General features: G+C 46.3%; 1 protein-coding gene across 2 annotated transcripts in view; it reads left to right on the top strand.

The window, feature by feature from the left end:
* LOC309450123 (alpha-2-macroglobulin-like) overlaps positions 1-18,773 on the top strand; it is a 40,223-nt gene extending 21,450 nt beyond the window's left edge. For both annotated transcript variants that reach the window (XM_082072788.1, XM_082072787.1), the window contains exons 19-36: positions 183-411; positions 1,295-1,421; positions 2,030-2,151; positions 4,711-4,762; positions 5,324-5,407; positions 5,525-5,701; positions 6,974-7,058; positions 7,592-7,748; positions 8,039-8,113; positions 10,300-10,465; positions 11,408-11,631; positions 12,185-12,403; positions 12,835-12,962; positions 13,326-13,416; positions 13,989-14,063; positions 14,467-14,569; positions 15,276-15,317; positions 17,666-18,773. In XM_082072788.1, the coding sequence (XP_081928914.1) occupies positions 183-411; positions 1,295-1,421; positions 2,030-2,151; positions 4,711-4,762; positions 5,324-5,407; positions 5,525-5,701; positions 6,974-7,058; positions 7,592-7,748; positions 8,039-8,113; positions 10,300-10,465; positions 11,408-11,631; positions 12,185-12,403; positions 12,835-12,962; positions 13,326-13,416; positions 13,989-14,063; positions 14,467-14,569; positions 15,276-15,317; positions 17,666-17,691 (2,182 nt within the window). In that variant the 3' untranslated portion in view covers positions 17,692-18,773. The remainder of the gene's footprint in view (positions 1-182; positions 412-1,294; positions 1,422-2,029; positions 2,152-4,710; positions 4,763-5,323; positions 5,408-5,524; positions 5,702-6,973; positions 7,059-7,591; positions 7,749-8,038; positions 8,114-10,299; positions 10,466-11,407; positions 11,632-12,184; positions 12,404-12,834; positions 12,963-13,325; positions 13,417-13,988; positions 14,064-14,466; positions 14,570-15,275; positions 15,318-17,665) is intronic.
* Positions 18,774-20,824: the final 2,051 nt, after the last annotated feature.

The following is a 20,824-nucleotide window of genomic DNA, read 5'->3' as shown; positions in this document are numbered from 1 at the left end:
AATAGCTAGAGGGATTTTCCAAGGTCACTAAGTGTAGGATGCTTCGGGAGGACATGTGAAAGCCGGTGCCCATATCCCAGCTGGTCAGCAGTTTTCTGTCAGCAGATGTTGTTCAGTAGGCTGAAAAAAACATAGATGATCACCAGAATATAACTGAAATTTTGTTATCTGTCCCTCGCCAGCTCTGACGGAAATGCTGATCTAAATGTGACCATCCCCGATACCATCACCGAGTGGAAAGCCAATGCCTTCTGCACTTCGGCAGACACAGGCTTTGGCCTGTCCCCAACAGTGTCCCTCAGAGCCTTCCAGCCCTTCTTTGTAGAGCTCACCATGCCCTACTCTGTGGTGCGTGGTGAGTCCTTCACACTGAAAGCCACAGTTTTCAACTACCTGGCCGCCTGCATCAGGGTAAGAGACAGTCACAACTTTGCTCAGTCTGACAGTTTAGGGAAAGCTACATGGGCCACCTATACCATGGCTTCCCAGGACAAATGACCGATCTCTGACTATAATTTCATGTGTGTGTGTATGTAGGAGTTCTTATATACCGAAGGGGGAATAAGGTTCTCCAACAAAGTTTTGAGGGTCGTGTTGGATTCAGAACACAAAGCTCTGCTGCTGAGGTCTCTGGCCTTGTCATCACAGATTTATGTTGTCCTACAGAAATATGAAACTTGGGTTATTCACAGACCACAGTGTCATTGCATACCCATATAGAAACTCTACATTCACCAGAGTGGATACCTGTGTTCAGCCTTTAGTCTTATATAAACATGTCACAAAGTATCACACCAGATTTGCTGGAATATGTAGGCTTCCTGTGTTTTATTACATCTGCCCCTAAGTCACTGAGCAGTGATAGCTTCATTATTCTTATCTGCATTCTTTCACCAACAAAAATGATAAAAAGGAATTTGGGAAGTGATTTGAACAAAATCTAAATCACCTTTACTCAATTTTTTAAAAATACAGTTTTCTTATTCTAAAAGAAATGAAGCTGAAACAATGAAGAGCACTGAGTCTTTGCTCACACAACTGATCCATGCTCTCCATTTTCCTAGAATCTATTTCCTTTCCAGAGATACACATCCTGTTCTCTACACTTCCCCAATCTCTTACAATTGTACACATCTCAGTCTTTTCCCACCTTATCACCTAGTTCTTGCTGTGCAATATCCATAAGGTGCTCAGTCCCACAGTATAACCAGCTCCACTACCCATTTCCATGTACTGCAGTCTCCAGTTTCTCTGCAGTTCCAATGTTCATGACACCTCTCTGTACAAACAACAGGTCAGTGTGTCTCTGGCTGAATCCACTCATTTTGTGACTACGCCAGTAGAGAAGCAAGAAGAATCCTACTGCATCTGCATGAATGAAAGGAAAACTGTGGCTTGGGCAGTAACACCAAGATCTCTAGGTAAGAAGTCAAACAACAGGAAAATACTGGGATCAGATATCTGTGGATGACATCAGATCATTGGTGTGAGGAGTTAGCTGTCTCCAAATCTGTCTGGAAGGACCTTGTGCATGCCAGAAGTGACAAGTCCAGTCCTGCAGTTGAGACACTACACTGGGATGTAGTTTCCAGGTCCTAAACAAACTATTTAAGTGTTATGGGCCATAGTTTCCTTAACATTTGAACAGAAATCACGAATTCCCTGTGCAGGTAAAGTGCTCAGGCATTCCTGTTGTGGAGCTGAGAATGTCTTAGCTTAATGTGGCTGGGTCTGAAATATCTCAATCAAAGACTGCTTTCTCTGAAGCCTTCCAGAACAAGACCATTTGGCTAACAAGCCCTGCACCTCCACTACTCTTCTTGCTGATGGACTAGCATCTGCTAGGGTGGCCATCACAAAGGAGGTAACCTGGAAGGCTGCAGCTGGATCAAGATAAAACACTGTCTCAAGTTTAGTTCTCCTCTTGGAAAAGCTTCTCTGTAATGCACCAGAGAGTAACCAGCTCAATCACAATCTCACATTTCCCTGGTGCTGCCCAGCAGGGTTGGCTGACCCTTGTTTCCTACAGGGCAGGTGGAGTTCTTGGTGAGCACTGAGGCCCTGCAGAACCAGCAGCCCTGCGGGAATGCCATCGTGGAGACCCCTGAGAAAGGGCGGAAGGACACGGTCATCAGACAGCTGCTGGTGGAGGTATGTGGGCTGCTGAGTTTGGTGGCACAGAAAAGGAATAATAATTTAATGCTCCACGGCAACAGTTGCTGTATGATAAAGGTTTTGTGGTTTAGTCATGATAGCAGCACTTGTGGCTTGTGTGACTCTTATTCTGCATGCATTTATAAAAGAAACATTGATAAATCTCACACAGGCCAGTAGAGCCCATAACTCAAAATGTTGCCATCTCATAGTAAAAGCAGGGTATTACATTACATTGTGGGACAGACATAATAAGGCAGGCAATAATGACAGATTTATCCCAGATACATCATCTGGGAGATAAAAGAGAACTCCTTAATTTTACCTGTAATAAATCACAGGGGTAGGTTGCAAATGGAAGACTTGCCAGAAAACTTCCTCCAGCACATGGACAGTACTCTGGAATATGGAGCAATCACCACAGTCTGCAAATATTTCCAAACAAAACTACCATCATTGTTCTGAATTACTTATATTACACTTTCAAGAATGTTCAAAACAGTATGAACTATTTTTTTTTTATTTTTGCAGTCTTTTGTACATTTTTTTTTCTTAAGCAGTGTTTTGCAATGGTAAAACCACAGCTTTTCCCATGATAAATAGCCAGTCATAAAATTAATCCACAGTATAAGACTCCCTGTGATATTAATAGCAAACTAGTTTGTTGTATAGTGAAATCTATATAATATCACATCATAATATCATCAATCTTATGCATAACAGGAAGGAATAATCATATTTAACAAAATTATAGTCGGGAGGAATATATAAAATTGCAACTCCTCCTTACATTGCAGACATTCCAATTTTCAGCAAGGCAGAACTAGAATTCATGTAATATACAACTTCAGAAAATGTTTTGCTAACCTGAATGTAATGATGGAACAACAATCCTGGTATGCATTTTATTTTTTTTAATTTCACTTATTTACAAATGAATTTGATTGTATAGTGCATTTTGTATATCAGGGCACAAATAACTGTTTAATGTTTCAGAAAACCTTCCTGATTTCATATATGCCTTCAGGAAAAAGTGTGTTTACTTTTTTCTTTGAAGATCCTGGAAGATCAGGACTGCAAAGTCTTTTTTTTCCTCCCAGATGGTGAGGGAGTGAACATAACAATAAGCAAATGACTTGTGTCAGAGTGTCTCGGAGATTACTGGTTTTATCCTGTTAGTGTAATGAGGTAATTAATCTACAGCAAACCCTGACTAGATAGAATCAGAGATTAGAATCTAAGGCTAAACAATTCATTAGTAGGGGTGGATACAGTGTAACTTGCTCGGGGTGCAGCTGCATTGTCTCAGACACATGGATGTCAGTACCCCGTGCAGCAGACAGTGCATCCCGGGGAGAGACACAGGAATGTGTCAGAGCCCCCGGGGCATCCTCCTGCCCCTCCGGAAACCGACCCTTGCTGAGACCTAGCTGGGAAACAGGATGCTTTTTCACCCAGGAATTTCTCAGCTGGAAGGGAAAATCTCTCAAATAGTTACAGTTTGGATGTTTTAATTTCCTGTTGAAATGTTCAAAATCAAACAAAACCATGGATTTGTCATTTAGTTGCATTTCAGAATGACATACTGAAACAGACAAGAAGGTTCCTTTTTAAAACAAAAGCATTTAGTTCTGTCATATTTTATCCAAAAAAGCTTTTTATTTTTTTTTTTCCTACTCTTTTAATCTTTTTCTGTCTTTTCACTCTGAAGAATGAGAGACAATGTATTTTAACTGTGTGAGAAAGAGGAGGTAATACCATTGTTTACATGCTGGAAAAAAAATTCAGCTGGCAATAGTTGGGAACCAGTAATGAAGCAATAGGAACTCTCCTATTTGGAGATTTAAAAAAACAATGTGGTTATCTCACTGAAATAAACTCTGGCAAAATATGTTATCTAGTAAATATTGAATTACTGTGTTTTATGCAAAATGCTTCCAATCAGCCCAACAGAAAACAAGGCTTCTTTTCTGACTTCAAAAATTAGGCTAGAAGAGGGATACAATCATCAGTTGACTGGCATGTATTTTAATTTGGGCTGTTGTAACATCTCACCTATGGGTCCATAGGAAGGCTCTAGTTGTCACTTGTCAAAGCTCTTGCAGACATATCCTACCAGTGTCCCAGGCACTCAGCCATCATCACAGTCTGAAGAGCTCTGATAGACTGTGCCAAGGTGGGCAGCACCTTGGAAGACAGAGCTCTGTGACTCTATTAGCACTGTCAGTAACATCATCTTGCTTATTACCTGCATTATAACTGTGAAGCTGCAGGGCCTCTTTCAGTAATAAGAAAGGAAATAACATGTATTAAATCTCATGCTTGTAATTAGCCAATATGTTATAGTCCTCGATTACCCTCAGTTTAGCACACAGAGGAAAATCTTTGTAAGTGATTTCTAAAAATTTTCAGTACAATCAAGTTATTACAACGGGAGAATTTATAAGTATTTAATTTTCCTAGAGTCCCATCTAGTTTCCCTCTTAATATATCTTCCTTTTCCTTTTTGTTGTTGTTTCTCATTCTTTGCTTTTTTTCTTGCCTTTTTCCCCCAAGCCGGAAGGAACTGAGGTGGAAACTACCTACAACTCTGTGCTCTGTGCATCTGGTAAGAGCCTTTTGCTTTCTAAGACTTATTTTGCTGTGGTAAAGACTAAAGACAAAGGGAGAAGACAAGGCTGGTGAATGCTTCACTCTGAGAAGAAAGGTGTAGGGATCTGATTAATTTGAACAAACTAGATGTATGTTCAACTGGTAGTGAAACTAATTCTTCCTAAAGGAGAAGAGCTGTGGCTGTAAAAGTATATCTCTCAGGAACTGAGGCTGGCCAGGTCCCTGTAGAGAGAATATCTGGGATTTGATAGTGTTATCTCTAACATCTTTCATTCAAGGGGTGTGAAATCACAAACCAGACCATGCAGTAAGACAAGTCTGTCCACCAAAGCAGAACTGGCCAGATAAATAGGCTGGAAAGTGTCATGTAAAAGTCTGTGTCGGTCTGTGTGTGAGGGTATTGCAGGGAAGCTTCCACAACAAAATTACAGAGGAATAGATTTTTTGAAGGTAGGAAACCCCTGTGCAGGCGATGGTGTTTCACTCTCTTAGTTGCTACCCATGCATGTAGATATATCTGGATCTGTAATCAAATTGATCTGGTTTATTATCCCAGAAAAGTCAGTGTCAGAGCCAATCTTGCTGGTTCTCCCCGAGACTGTGGTGGATGGCTCAGCCAGAGCTTGTTTCTCAGTGCTAGGTAAGTGAAGTGTCATGTGCTATTTTTAAACACTGCCATGTTTCTTTGGGCTGTGCTTAATTTACTGGTAAGCCTTGAACTGTGTTAATTTACACTGGTAATTGTCTCATTCCCCAGGTGACATCATGGGCACTGCCATGCAGAACCTGCACCAGCTCCTCCAGATGCCGTTTGGCTGTGGAGAGCAGAACATGGTCCTGTTTGCACCCAACATCTACGTCCTGGACTATCTGAACAAGACAGGGCAGCTGAGTGAGGAGGTCAAATCCAAGGCCATCGGATATTTAGTGAGCGGTGAGCTGGGACATAGCTTTTGCTTCTCTGTTCACCCCTTCCCTTGGCAACTGAATAAGGACACTATTAGCCACTGGTATGTATGATTGGGGGAGGCTGTCCTGGTGTGTTCTCTGGAAGGCAAAATGATACTGTGGTAGGTGTGGGAAACTGCAGCGGGTCTGTGGAATCCTTGATAGAAAATATGGGAGTAGAGATGAGCCTTGAAGATATTAAGATTTACCCTTGAGAAGGATAGGAGTAAAGGAGTACCCGGAGGTATGGAGTTGTACCCGTGAGAGAGGAGAGATGTACCCGTGAGAGAGAAGGTGATAGAAGAATAACATGGATGATAGCAAAATTAACCAATGAGATGTTAGTGCTGTAACTTGTAACCAATAGTGAAAAGACACATGAACTGGTAGAATTGTATACAAATGCACTTGTAGCAATAAATGGCACCTATTACTTTCATCTTGAAAGAATTTGGTCCATGTCGTTTGTCCGTCTCAACCGCGACAGGTAGGCCAGGTATGTATAGTACAATATCTATAAGAGAGAATCCTGTTCTCACGTGGAGGTGCATGGTGAGAGAGGACAGCAACCAAACAGGAACATAGAAGAAGTCCAGGACTGGCAATAATTCAACAGTTCTCTCCACAAGAAAAGGGATACATTAAATCTCAATACATAAATCAGATTGTAACTGTTAATCATGGCAGCTCCATACGTAGATTTCAAACCCTCCTTAGGATTAAGATTTAGAAAGCATAACTTCGCCTTTGACTAGGCCAGAATTTTAACACACTAGCTAGGACATGTTGGCAGACATAACACCATATGGACATGGTGGGTATCTGCTGACTAACAAGGGACTGGTTTTACTCAGTTATTTCATATAAAAATTGTACATTCTCCAAGGAAAATGATCCTGTTTTCTGCATCCCCATCCTCTGTGGGGCTCGCCTTTGTATTCAGTTCCCCTCTGGGAGCCATTTCCCGATTTCTCTCAAGTCTGGGATACAAGTACCTCTCCTCATCAAGCCTAGGGCAGAGAGTGGCATTGATCACAGATACCCAGTTTCCAGGTGTTTTAGGAGAGAGGAAGAGCACAAGGATGGGGGTACTCAGAGCTGTGGGTTTGCCTGAACCTCCATTGTAACACTGAGCAGTATAGCTCACACTTGTGTCATTAGAAGGGGTACACTCTGTCCCATCTCTGCTACATATCCTTTGCATGGCTCCTTGAAAAGTACTGTGGCAACTAAAATATTCTTCCACTCTCCATTTCAGGGTATCAAAGGCAATTGAAGTACAAACACTGGGATGGTTCTTATAGCACCTTTGGGCCCCGTTATGGGCAAGCTGGGAATACCTGGTAAGATTTTAGTACCGCTGGCTTTTCATTTCTGCTTTTCATGCTCTCCCTTTCTTCAGTGTTCTCTTGTGCATTGTGGAGGTTGAAATGGAGATAGAGATGAATTGTAATCATGACAGGAAAACCACATGGGATAATGAAACAGGAAAGGATGCTAGAGGAGGTGCCTTTTAGGTTTGCAGTGCTACACTGACAGCTACTTACCTCCTCTGACACCCTTCTTCAGCTCAAGTGAGGGTGACCTGCAGAATGCCCTAGCTAGTTCTTGTTAGCAGAAGATGCTGATGAATCCCCAGAGTGCCACTGCCTACCTACCTACAGCCCCCAGGGCTCTGAATGGCAGGCTACATTTAGCCTCAGTCCCTATGTCACCGAGTCACTAAGCTCGCTCACAGTTTCCAGCCAGTGCACTGTGATGAAGTCCTATAGCCTCTACTGCTTTCCTCCAGAACAATGGTGCCTACATGGGCCCTCTAACCTTTGGTGGATACAGGGGCTACTCAGAATGTCTCAATTCCTTCTGTCACTTTCAGGCTCACAGCCTTTGTCCTCAAGTCCTTTGCCCAGGCCCGGCCTCACATCTTCATAGATGAGAAGCACATCCAGGATGCTTTGGTCTGGCTCACTCAAAAGCAGAAGGAGAACGGCTGTTTCCGCAGTTCTGGGACACTCATGAACAATGCCATGAAGGTAACGTGGCTGCCTGGTTGGCTCCACATGGGCTTTGTCTGGCTGGAACTTGACCATAAGTCATTCCATGATGAAAAGAGCTATTTCGACACTTGTGGGTTGGGAAGCAAGGGGTAGTTGTGTATGTGAGCTATCACAGAAACAAGGAAGAAGCCAACAGCCTCTTCTGAAGGACTTACCATGAGAAAGAGGCTAGGAAGAATTTGTCCCTGCAAGATGTAGATATGTAGCACAGGGAGAAGCCAGTGGTGCTGTGTGGGATCAACATCTACTTTTGTGGTTTGCTGCAGGGTGGAGTGAATGACGAGGTCACGCTGACAGCCTACATCACTATCGCATTGCTGGAGATTCCTCTGCCTGTAACTGTATGTGTCTGCACCCCAACCTGAGCCACAAATGGTACTAACCTGCCCTGCTAGTGGCCCCCCAGATTATCAAGTCCTTTTACCTTTTGAAAGGAGAAATACTGTCTGAACACTCTTTCCATTCAAGCCTAGACTGGAATAACACTTCTCCTCCATTTTCCTACCCTGTCCAATCCTGTCTCCCATATGCACATTTCACTTAATCTTCTGAGCTCTTTTGTGGAGAATCATACTTTTGTCCCGTTAAAACAGTACAGCCTGTATAAACAGTTAAATAATAATCAAATCTGAAATGAGCCAAATAGGTTTCATAGACAAAAATCTCCTTTTGCTTGTTGGAATAGTACATTCCTTTTGAACAATTTGTATGGGCCTATTGTGTTGAAACAACAGCACAGGCCTGTAAAAAAAAAGGAGCCACACTCAGGGATTCAGTCTCATTTTCTCTGCCTCATCTAAATTGTTTTATGGGAAATCCCCATCCTAATGCTTGAGGAATAAGGTATATCTGTAGGTAATAAGGTATACCTATATGGAATACCATAAACAGTAGTCTGTGAAAAGCCTGAGGCCTATTTAAAAGCAATGTGGGTCTGGTCATTCTGATCTCTCAGTTTGTGATCCCCTCCCAGTGAGATAAGTCTCTAGTGCAGGTAAAACTGAGGTGTGAATTGCAGCACAAGGACTGCTGAGCCAGGATGGCTGTAAGGCTGCTGCAATCCCTCTGCTCCAAATGTAGGAGGGGCTATTTTGTGTTGAAAGTTTTTCCCTGTGTACTAAGAACAAGCAGAAGGAATTATTTTGTAAGTAGGGTGACACGAATGGCATGAATGCCACCAGAAGTGTATTCTTTCTTTGGTATCTGTTGTGTTTAGAAGGCAAGTTCTCAGGCATAACTATATTGAATAGTAAGGATGTTTTTATCTCCCTGACTGAGTCTAGAAATACCACCGAATGTGGAGGGTGTTGTCAGAATCTGATTGGGATATGGGTGCATTTCAAGTTAAGCTGCATGAACTCCTGAGCATAGCACAGCCCTTAGGTATTTATTGCTATTGGAAAACATACAGATGGGTCCTGTAAGTAAAACAAGCCATATTAGACCCCACATAAAAAACTTATTAGTACTGTCCTAAGCATGTGTTCTGTCATTGGACTCAACTCCTCCCTAACACTTACCCTACAAACATAGGTACAGGAAACCTTAGGTGAGGCATAGATCAAACCAATTTTGGTTTAATTATTAGTTTTCTCAAAAGCAGCTACATTGCTTCTCCAAAAGTGACCACAAAAAAATAATCTTCTAATAGACATCCAGTAAAGGCAAAGTACAAAGCCACTGAAAAATAAGTCTTTTCCTTCTAGACCATTGATTAAGCTGTAAATGTGCTATTAGGCTTCAGGCCATGGCATGCCCCCCTGCAATTTTATTGCTTCAGTTTTATGGCAGTTTTCCCATCACAAATGAGGAATAGTGATGTGTCTGCCAAAAGGTCACGAGGTCACAGTATCTGCTACTTAATGCTATGTAAAGTAGCTACATTTCACTTTGCTGTAGTGATTGCACTCTTAAACCATACTTGAGATTCTGGCTTCAAAAAAGTCATGCATTGTTGATGTCCAGAAAATAGAAAAAAAAAAAAACATTCTTTCTTGTACAGAGATAGAACTTACCTCCAAACTAGAAGCTACATTATCAAATTCCAGAAAAATGAACTTTTTTCAGAAGGCCCTGGAAAAGGGGAACTAAACAACAAAAAGGAGAGGGTGAAAGCACAAAACAGTCTCAGGGCGACAGCTAGAGAAGGAAAGTGAGTATCAAGCACGTTTACAGACAGGAAGTATACCAGAGAACTGCCCTTGCCCTGAGATGCAACCAGGGCAGTAATTCTTCTCAAGACAGAGGACTGGAGCCCTGCTTCATGGTATTTAAATCAATTTGAGAAAAAAAAAATCACAAGATTTATTAAAGAAAAGCAGATACAAGGTAAGGAACAGCCTTTGGCTTCCCACTCATTCCAGGTCCTATTGGACCTGGATGGGAAGGGATACACAATGGTACAATCCTTGTCAGACTAGAGAGGGAGGATGTCAAGGGTCCATAGGTACCATCTGGCCCCTGTTGTTCTAAGACAGACCTCAGTGTGACCTCAGCTTGCTCCAGCTCAGACTCTCTCCCTCCCCAGCACTCAGTGGTGCGTAACGCTCTGTTCTGCCTGGAAACAGCAGCAGATGAAAAAGAAAACCACGTGTACACCAAGGCACTGATGGCGTACACCTTCGCCCTGGCAGGCAAGGAGGAGAAACAGAAGGCATTGCTCAGCTCACTTGAAAAGGAAGCCGTGAAAAAGGGTGAGTGCTCCTGGTGGCACATATCTTTCTTCCAACCCACTGGCCTTATATCTTCCTTTGATAAATTGGTGGGGCAATGGCTTTAGGAAATGACTTCTGTGGGTAGGGACAGAGAGTGGGAGAGGAAAGCCATGTGTAAAGGGGCTGAGTTTTTGATAACTCACTCTCAGTGCCCAGCCCTACTTCTCTGCCCTGAGGGAGTTCATCAGGTAGCACCAGGTACCATCACCATTGGTCCTGAAGTAAAGGGTGACTGTGCTCATGTCCATCCTCAGTCCACTCCTCTTGCCACACCAGGTACTGCTTAGCAATGTTTATGGCTACACATGCTCAACATCAAACAAAGCTGACCTTGCACAGCACAAGGCATGGTAAATCAGAGAAAAGCTGCATGAGCTGTGCAGGAAAATGAACATGCAAGTCATTTCAGAGGCTACAGTGTAACCCCTGAGTAAAGTCAAGAAGTGTTCTGGTAAAGTAGGGCCAGACAGTGGGTTTTGCCCAAGTGATGGGCAGTAAGGTTGTAAGAGGAAGCATCCCCAGCCCTGCTGACGGTCGTAGGGTCATTTTGCCTCACAGAGCTTGTCACTGCCTGACTCTGGTATCTCTGCTTCAAAAGGGAAGGTGTGCTAGCCTGGTGCCCAGGTCACCTGCTCAGGTCACTGATACCTCGAGGTGTCCAAGCCCATAAATACCTGTGTCAATCTGGAGTCTAGGACAAAGTGGTATCCAGTCCTGAGGACAAAGCCTCAGCAGACTCAGCTTAGTTGTAAACATGCAGCAAGTGTAAACCTGACCCTTCCCATTTCATGCTACGTGACAGATGTATCCTGGGGGCTCTGGCCTCCCAGCTGGATCGGCAGCAGATCAGGAACTCCCTTGCAATAACTACTAATAAATGGTTGTTGTCTTCTCTCCACACGCTCCCTGGCTCCCATAAAGATGGGTCTGTTCATTGGCAGCGGCCAGGGAAAGAGCCAGAGGTTCATCTCCCATACTTACGCTACCGAGCTCCCTCTGCTGAAGTGGAGATGACAGCCTATGTGCTCCTTGCTCACCTCACCACGCAGCCAACACCTTCCCAGCAGGAGCTGTCGTTCGCATCTCTTATTGCAAAGTGGATCACCGGTCAGCAGAATCCCAATGGAGGCTTCTCCTCCACCCAGGTGAGCTGCTTCCCTCCTGCCACCTCACGCATCAATGCCAGAAGATGGGAAGCGTCAGAGACCTAGGTGGGAGCACAGTAAGGTTTGCCAGGGCAGGGACTGCAGCACTGCAGTATCTCGCTGTAGTATCTACCATGGTTTCCAAAGTTCCCAAGAGGCTGGTATGCACCTCTGGGAAATCCTGATATTTTGCTTAATGACCTGGCTTGATTGACACTACAGTGGGGCACCACGGTAGGGACGCGAGGGACTGTGTCATTGGAGAGGGCTCCCACTGCAATTTCTTTCTGCATCTGAAGCTGCTGCTTCACCCTGTGGCAAGCGAGTGGAGGCTGCTCAGAGCTGCACACCAGGGAGCTGAGGGAACATGCAACTGCTGTGCAGAGGACACGGGCAGGGAATGGAAACATGCAGAAGCTGCTCATTCCTTGTGTCCTTTGTTCTTAAAACTGGAGAAAGTGAAGAATGGAGGGGCGGGTGTCTCCTGGCAGCAAAAGCCAGGCTGTGGAAAGGCTAAGTCTGTCCCCTGGGTGCCGGGACCCGTCTCTTCCAGGACACAGTGGTGGCCCTCCAAGCCTTGTCCCTGTATGGAGCTGTCACCTATGCCAAGAGTGGAGCAGCTTCCAAAGTGACCCTGCGATCTGGAGGGGACTTCCAGCAAGACTTCCAAGTGGATCCCACAAACCGGCTGCTGCTCCAGCGTGTGCCCCTGCCCCAGGTGCCTGGGGAGTACAGCACGGAGGTTTCTGGCGATGGATGCGTCTACCTGCAGGTGAGGGTGATGGGGGAAGCAGGTGGCATCCCTAGGAGGGGAGTCCTTTGCCAGGCAGGAGCCAGGAGAGGGCAGAAGGGACAGCACAGAGGGTAGGAGTGGGAGGGAAGGCTCTGGGAGAGGGAATAGGAGAAGAAGAGTAGAGGTGTGTGGAGGAGAAAGAATGGGAGGGAGGGAGGGAGGGAGGGAGGGAGGGAGGGAGGGAGGGAGGGAGGGAGGAAGGAAGGAAGGAAGGAAGGAAGGAAGGAAGGAAGGAAGGAAGGAAGGAAGGAAGGAAGGAAGGAAGGAAGGAAGGAAGGAAGGAAGGAAGGAAGGAAGGAAGAATCCACTGTGTGGAGGAGCTGGGAGAGTGGGAGAAGTGGGGAGGCTGGACAAGGAGAGGATTGTCTCTCTCAAGTGCTGAGCAGACACACACACACTGTCTCCTCTAGACAAGCCTGAGGTACAACGTGCAGCCCACACAGGAGGATGCACCCTTCATGCTCCACGTGTACACGATGCCAGAGACATGTGTGGACTCCAGTGCTCACAAGGTCTTTGACATAGGTGTAAATGTCAGGTGAGTCTGCATTTGGGTCTGAGCCTTCCTGAGAAGCCATGGGAGCTGGAGGAGGTCTGGCTGTCCAGGGTGAGCCACTGTGGAAGCCCTGCAGGAGCAGTGCCTCCCTGGAAAAGTGGGCAGGACACAGCTGGGCTGGGAGGAAAGGCTGTAGAGGAAGGACATGTCCTGTTGTCGTGGAGCTGTGTGGGCAGCCCGTGGCTGGGCTACCGAGAGGCTGCACAGCTGACTAGGAGGCCGTGGCATAGCTGGAGAAGGTGCTGGACTGTCAGGATGTGGTGGGGTGGCAGGTATTATGGAAAAGGTGGAAGTGCCTCAGCCTCTGTTTGAGGTGCACTGAAACTTTGTCACTTGGTTCCTTAGTTACACTGGGGAACGCAATGTCTCCAACATGGTGATTGTTGATGTGAAGATGCTGTCAGGATTCATCCCCATTAAATCCTCTGTGAGGAAGGTAGGATGCTGTGTAAAGCATTTGTTTGAGTATAGCTCTCCTTAATCAGGGGCACCAATTTCCTTATTTAAAGGAGCATCTAATTCTTCCCCTGTTGTCTTCTCTGCTGTTAGACCTGTCCCTGTGTTTCTCCAGGTCTTCCACCCCTCAGCTGTGGAGACGTAGTGAATGAGGGATGCCAGCATCAGCACTCTCTTCCCACCCCTCAAACACTTGTGGTAGCTTGCACTAGCCCTGAGACCAAGAGCTGGAAGGAGACCATCAGGTCTAATTTCAGGGACTCAGGAGCCTTGGGAGATGTACAACAGCTGTGACAATGCTGTACCCTCATTCTATTTTTGTGTCAAGGAGGTGCAGGAGCATGAGATGGTGGGAACTTGGGGAAGACGTACTCTGCATGGCTTCGCACAAGACTGTTTGCTAAGTCCCTTGGGAAGGACTTTACTCATGTGCTTTACTTCTCACCATCCATCAGCTGAGGCTCTAGGGGTGGAAGAAGCTCAGATGAGTTGAAGGATGGTTGACTGACTTCCCTTCAGATCAGTAAACTCTTCCATGTCTCCTCTTCCCAGCTCTCAAACAGCTGGTTTCACCAGATCCAGCGGACAGAAGTGAGCTCAAACCATGTTCTGCTGTACATAGAGCAGGTAAGAATTGAATCAGGGTTGCCATGGGCACACAGTGAATTGTGTAGCACACTGGCAATAGTATGTACAGAGATAGAGAACGATGCTAAGCATCTCTGGACTTGTAAACATGACACATACACCTGACTGCCACTGATCTTCTCTCCATCCCAGCGTCAGCAGCCTTTCCCTCTGCCCCACGCACACATCAGGCCCTGACCTTCCCGGCAGCCAGAGCCTCCACCAGTGTGGGGAAAGGCCCCAGGGTTTCCCCTGCACCCAGCCAGGCCTGCAGCTCCTGCAGCCCCAGGGCCCGGGCACGGCTGGCAGCGGAGGGCGACAGAGCCCGGAGCGGTGCGGGGACACGGGGGAGCCCGGGGTGGTGCGGAGCCGCCCCTGAGCTTCCACCGCTTCCCTTCCCCAGCTGGGCAGCGCGACCCTCAGCTTCTCCTTCACGGTGGAGCGGGACGTCCCCGTGCAGGGCCTGAAGCCGGCGCAGGTGAAGGTCTATGACTACTACGAGACAGGTGAGTGCGGGCTTGGGGCTGCCCCGGGCAGCGGGACGCGGGGAGGGGCCCGGGAGCGGCGGGACCTGCACCTGCCCCGGCCGGGGCCCCCGCCCGCCGCGCTGCCTGAGCTCTCTGAGCACAGAGGCGCCCGGAGCGCTGGAGCCACCACCCTGCCCTCCTGCTGCTGCCCGGGCGGGCCCCACGGAACACCGAGAGGCAGGTCCGGGCGGCGGTGACGGTGCGCAGATCCCTGCAGGGCTGCCCCTCACGCCGGCACCTGCTGCGCAGCCGCCCTCCCCTAAGGGAGACAGCGCAGGAGGCCTGTGGGCGCTGGGGTCCCGTGTGCAGGGCCGGTCCCAGAGCGCAGCCCCGCCCGCGTTTCCGGGCGGTCCCTCCGCTCCTCGTCCCGGCTGCGGCGCCAGGCGGCAGCGACAGAGCCGGCCCCGGCCCAGGGTGCTGGCAGCAGGTGTCTGAGCAGCTCTAGGGCACCCTGGGGTGCAGACCTGCCGGGGCTGCTCTGCGGGGCAGCTCTGCCCTGCGCTGGGCTCCGGACAGGCCGTGACCGAGGCTCCCTCCCGCCCGGCTGGGGTCTCTGGGGGAAGGAGAGGGTGGCGGCAGCAGCGTGTGTGGGGCCTGGGAGAAGTGTCTCCCTGGCACCCGTCCCTCTGCCGGGAGTGCCGAGAGGCTCTTGACAGCCTGCTCTCCTTTCCTTTCTGTTTTCCAGATGAGTTTGCCACACAGGAGTACAGTGCTCCTTGCACCACAGGTAGGGTATTGAAACCCCTTCCCTTCTTCACAGTTATCTATATCTTCCTTGTATTTTTGGTCTTCCAGCCAGCGCTTGCCTCCTTCTGCTTAATGGGTAATTTGAATGAAATTGGCCCAACTCACAGGCACAGATTTTGTATACAAAACTGAGAGCACAAGAGGCACAATGTTATTGTCTCGTTCAAAATCCATCATCTCTGAATTCTCAAAGTGGTTTCCTTAGTGAAGTTCTCCTGGCTTGAATGAAGATTGTGTCTCTTTTGTTGTGTTACTGCCCCTTGGACTTTTTCTTTGAGTTGAAGTTTCTTATATTATTTTTCTTGTCTCTGATTTGAGGTATCCTCTGGTCCTTCCTGAGTGTAGCTAGTGTAGCTGTGGGATCATTGTGAGGGGACTTGGCTCAAACCACCTAGCACACTCCTTCCCAAAAGTGCTCTGTCTAGAGCAGCAGAGCAATTAAGACCACCAAAAGATAACCCATAAAAGCACCATGTCATGGTTTGACCTACCATGATTTCATGCTGTGCTCCAGAACCTCCTGGCATACCTTTTCACTAAAGCTGTAATGCGGTGCTGCTCTTAGCCCTGTGCTTCCTCCTCTGAGCACAGAACCATACCTGCAGTAGGGACTCCTCATTACAGAGGAATCCCTCCCTTGCTATTGAAGAGGTAAGTGTTTGGCTCTTATAGGAGCTTGGGCTTTCCTCTTTTTTGTGGTGACAGAAAACTGCCATGGTGGTAGATCCTCACTTGTGCACACAGCCACGTCACTCGTCTGTGTGAGGAATCAGTTCTCCAATATGGAACCCTAGCCTGCTTAGCAACTCTATGTGGCAAAGTCTGTGGTCATTCTGGCACATTGCAGCATGCCTTTGAGCAATGTCATTCTCCTTGGATCCCAAGAGATGGCAAGTTTGCCTTTGGCAGCTACTGTCTGGAGCAATAGCTGCTTCCTGCTCAGCTCCCATTGCCCAACAGGGGTCTCTCAGGAGGCAGATGTTCCTCATGACCCTAGGCAGCCAGCCCTCAGTCTTGGTTTGGAGTCTGAGCTGGTAGGACAGAGAGGGGTTCTCTGCAGTACAAGGCCTTGAGGCTCAGGAGCACAGGTAATGTAGGAGCTTCTGTGCAAGGCCCTGACCAGGGATACTTCTCCTGTCCTATATGGAGTCTTCCAATATGAAGACTAGCAGGTCTGGCTTCCCATCAGTTGCCCAGTTTCAGGTGTTTGGAATATGGAGGCTTCTGGAAAGCACTGAGACCCTGGGAAGTGGTTTTTCACAGGGCCTCACTGTGTCATCTGAGAGCAGAGAAAAAGTGATTTGGACTTGGGGAAGGCAAAAGCTTTATCTCTTGCTGGTGGTATATGGTGAATTTTTTCCCTTTTTATAGTGTCCAGGAAAAGAGCCTGAGCTCCCACGTTTTTACTCCATACTGCTTGCTAACCTGGGTTGTGTCTGTAGGTACAACTGTGTCCGCTGATTCTGGCATACAGCCTCCCTTAATGGAAAAAGGGTGCATAAGTCCTAAGACAGACTCTGAGTGGACAGTACAGCATTTCCAAAGGGTCTATTGGTGTGGTCTGGTTATCCAGTATGAGACTAGTGGGGAGGCTTTAGATTTTGGGCTATTCTTCCCCATGTCTGTTAAAAGGCAGAGGCCCACCCACTGGTCTAGGTGTCCAAAGGTAGTCTGCACTGACTAAAAGGTGGATCTCAGATGCCAAGCAGAAAGCTTCCTTCCCTGCTCTGAATAGTACTGATGCAGCAGATTCCTTCCACTCTCTGCAGAGAAATAAATACACTTTGAGAACGTGCCTCATTGCTGCAGTGAACATCATTGCTGCCTGTTTGCACTGTGCTCCTGTTTCCACCCCAGTTGTGACAAATCCTATTCTGCTTATCTCCCAGTGGGTCAGAAAGAGTCTCAGCCCTCTCTCAATTTCACACAGAATCACAGAATGTCGGGGATTGGAAGAGACCTCGAAAGATCATCTAGTCCAATCCCCCTGCCAGAGCAGATGAGGTTACACAGGAAGGTGTCCAGGCAGGTTTTGAATGTCTCTAGAGAAGAAGACTCCACAACCTCCCTGGGCAGCCTGTTGCAGTATTTTGTTACCCTCACTGTGAAGAATTTCAACTTCACATAGCTTTGAAGGTGGCATGAGTGTTGAGTGCTATGGATGATCCTCAACCCTGGGCAAACAGCAACTCACTCTCCTGTAATGTGTTTCACACACAACCTGGCTTCCCAAACCCACATCTTGCTCTCTCTGTCTCTCAGCCAAAGAGAGGGAACTGGAATATCTCTCTCACTCTTCTACCCTTCCCTCTTCTTCCACCCTTGCAGAGGAAGTAGACCAGGACAATGCATGAGGAATACTCCCGGTTGCTGGAATCCACCTGCCTCACTACCACCACCATCATCAATGGAATGACAGATTAATAGTGCCTGCAAGGAATGGGAAATTAACATTACAAATAAACTAACTGTACTCACCAATGATTTTGAACAGTTTATTTCCTATTTTGTTTTTTCCTGCTTAGCCTCCAGTCACAGCATTAATCTCCCTAGCTTCTTCGGCTGAAGAGCATCCCATCCAGCCATGCCTGTGTGCAGGACAGTAAGGCTGACAAGTGAGGGGAAAAAAACAAAATAGGACAGAATGATTTAAGTTGGGGGCAGCCTTTCTTAACATAGCCCTCTTAGTGTTATGTAGCCTGAACTTGTTATCTGAGATCCTGTCAAATCAATAGTGAAGCACAGGTACTTATTGAGAATAAGTTCTCTCCCTTGGTTTAGAAACCATAACTTTGATTCAATTTGTCTCTGTGTGTCTCCCACCGGTAGGCAGCCTGGATGATCAGCTAATGTTACATGAAATTCAACCTGTGATGTGCCCCACAGACACCCCTTCCAGGGTGATTTCTTGTTTGTAGAAGAGTGGGAGGAGATACACAGACTGCCCTCTTCTAATATTAGAATGTGCAGGGGTGGGCAGGAGGGATGTGTTCATGCATTATGTCTTCAGCTGCTAATTTGTAGTGGCCTATTCTCCAGTTGAAGCTTGGGCCTTCTTGTGGAAACTTCCATATCTTGTGCCTCCTGCTTCTGGGACATTCTGCTAATGGCATTTTCTGGTAACCTACCTAAGTTTAGTTTAAATGGCACATTTATTTAAATCATAGAGTTGCTTTGGTGAAACTGTCTATAGTCCTTTTAGCTATCTCCAGAAATGCTCCTCTTTTCTTGCTTCTGTCTCATTAATTTCCGGTTTTAACCTTTAAATGGCAGAAGGATCTTACGTGACTGTTTATTCTCATACAATGCTTATTGTTAGGTATCATGGCTTATTGTGTATCCAAAGCATGCACAGCTAATTGTTCCATCCAATTTTTTTTGTGTGCCTATCAAGTGTTTTTGAGAACAAATAAAGTTCTTCATCTATTTTGCTAGATATTAATATTATGTCACTTCGTCTCCTGTAGTGTTTGGTGTTTACTCACTCAAGACCTGTTTCACACTTAATATTCAAAGAAGTCTATGGAATGAACTGGCTTCAGCAAAAGCTGAGCAAGATTTCTAATCAAGCATGAATACAAATTGCATTTTGTTTTGATTTAGTAGTAAAACCATCTCATTTCCTACGATTAGGCAATTTATTTTCCAAGTTCTCAAAGCAACATAGTTTTTGGTTTGATTTCAGACCGTTGTGATTTGCCTTTGAAGCATGCCATGCATTCCCATGGGGATAGAAATTCAATGTTCAGACATTCCTGTACTTCCTTAAGGCAGCCTTGCTAAAGTTTTCTATGTGGTGTGCTGTGGAGTACCTGCAAGTATGTGACTTCAGTGATTCACAGCCTACATAAGCAGAGACACATTAAATGGCTTTACAGATAAGGACTAGCCAGGGAACCCAAATGACAAGTGATGTGGCTGCCCATGGCCAATAGTTAGGTGTTGTCTAATTTAAAACCAGGCAGCAGAAAAACGTGTCAACTCTTTCCATGGTAGAAAGCAATTATCCAGATTTTGTGAACTGAATGTACTCCAGTGATTTCATAGACTTTTAAATTGAATTGTCATGATGATCACTTTCTTTCATTTGAGGCAGAAAAGAGCCAACACCATAACCATGTAGAGCACTGACCAGAAAGTAATGAAAATGAAGGAGTTGTTGCCATCCGTTTACAGACTGCCATAAAGGAGGGTCTGTATTTGCAGACATGTATCTGTATGCACAAGTTTGCAGACCTGGCACTTTTGAATCTTCTTGTCCCTAATTAACAGTCTCAGCTGGGACTGTGTGTCTCCACTACAGTCAGTCTCTCATGACCCCATAGCAAGGGGACAATTATAAAATGGGCCAGAGCAAACTACTTTCCTCACACAGTAAGGAATTAGAGCTCATGAAGGAGACAGATGGTCTTGAGATGCCCACATTGATGATGACAATGCAAAAAGCTTCAGCATCAATGAAACACGTTCTTTGCTGCATTGGTGACCTGGGTCTGTGTACGTGACAGAAGCTGCATGAGGGACTCCTATAGGTGTGTTTGCTTAAGCTTATGTTGCTGGCGGGGTCAAAGGCACACAGAATCACATAAAAAAAATACATAGGGTGCCATATGACCTACTGAGCTAAGGCTGATTGACTGCATCCCCGGGAGAGACCAAGACTAGAGAGAATGTGATCCTTTGGAAAAGTGACAGGCAAAAATTTTAACCCAAACTACCAGATGGAAATCCAAGGCCTCACCTCTGAATTCTGCTGAAGGACTGTAAGCCTACTTATGAGGGAGAAAAAACAAAACAAAGCAAAACAAAATAAACACACCACCAACACACAAAACAAAACAAAATACCACCAACTGTTTTAAAATTACTCAAAAATCCCAAAATAGATTTATAGGCCTCCACTGAGGGTAAAAGGAAAAAGTTCTCATGAACAATGCAAGGGGTTTGACTCATAGGGTGGTTCTTGGTTTAAATTCTGACCAATGACACTGTTAAGCTCCTAGTCCCTCTCTTATTTCACCTCAACTGTTTAGAAAGAGCAGTGTCTTCACTGCCAGAATGGGAGAGTCCACAGGTTTTCCCTTCACTTCTGTCTGGCCTGCTGTGAAAGATCAGACTGGGCAGGTTCACACTGTCCTTCCACCTCATAGTAGCCATTTCACAGGGAGATAAAGCGATATGTGATCACTGGGTTATGTCCAACAATTACCTTGCGAAAAACACCCACTTATAGAGGCAAGGAACCAAGCTTCCAGTGCAAAATGGATCATGTAGGCTTTTTTTCCTGGAGAACTGGCAAGCATGGAGGCAAACCTCCCAACTGCTAAAAGCTGTCTGCCTCCTGTTGTTCCTGAGGAACTGCCAAACACCGCCTTGCTGTGGATGGCTCTGGATTTAAGTATTGGGCCATTACACAGTCTGAGCTATGGACAGAGGGGGAGACAAGATGCAGTAAAAAAAAATAAGACCAGAGGCATCTGATGAGAA

The sequence above is a fragment of the Streptopelia decaocto genome (genome assembly GCF_964273445.1).
Source record: "Streptopelia decaocto genome assembly, chromosome: 1".
Classification (NCBI taxonomy): domain Eukaryota; kingdom Metazoa; phylum Chordata; class Aves; order Columbiformes; family Columbidae; genus Streptopelia; species Streptopelia decaocto.
Note: the sequence above shows the minus strand (reverse complement) of the source record. Positions and strands in the feature narration are given on the sequence as shown.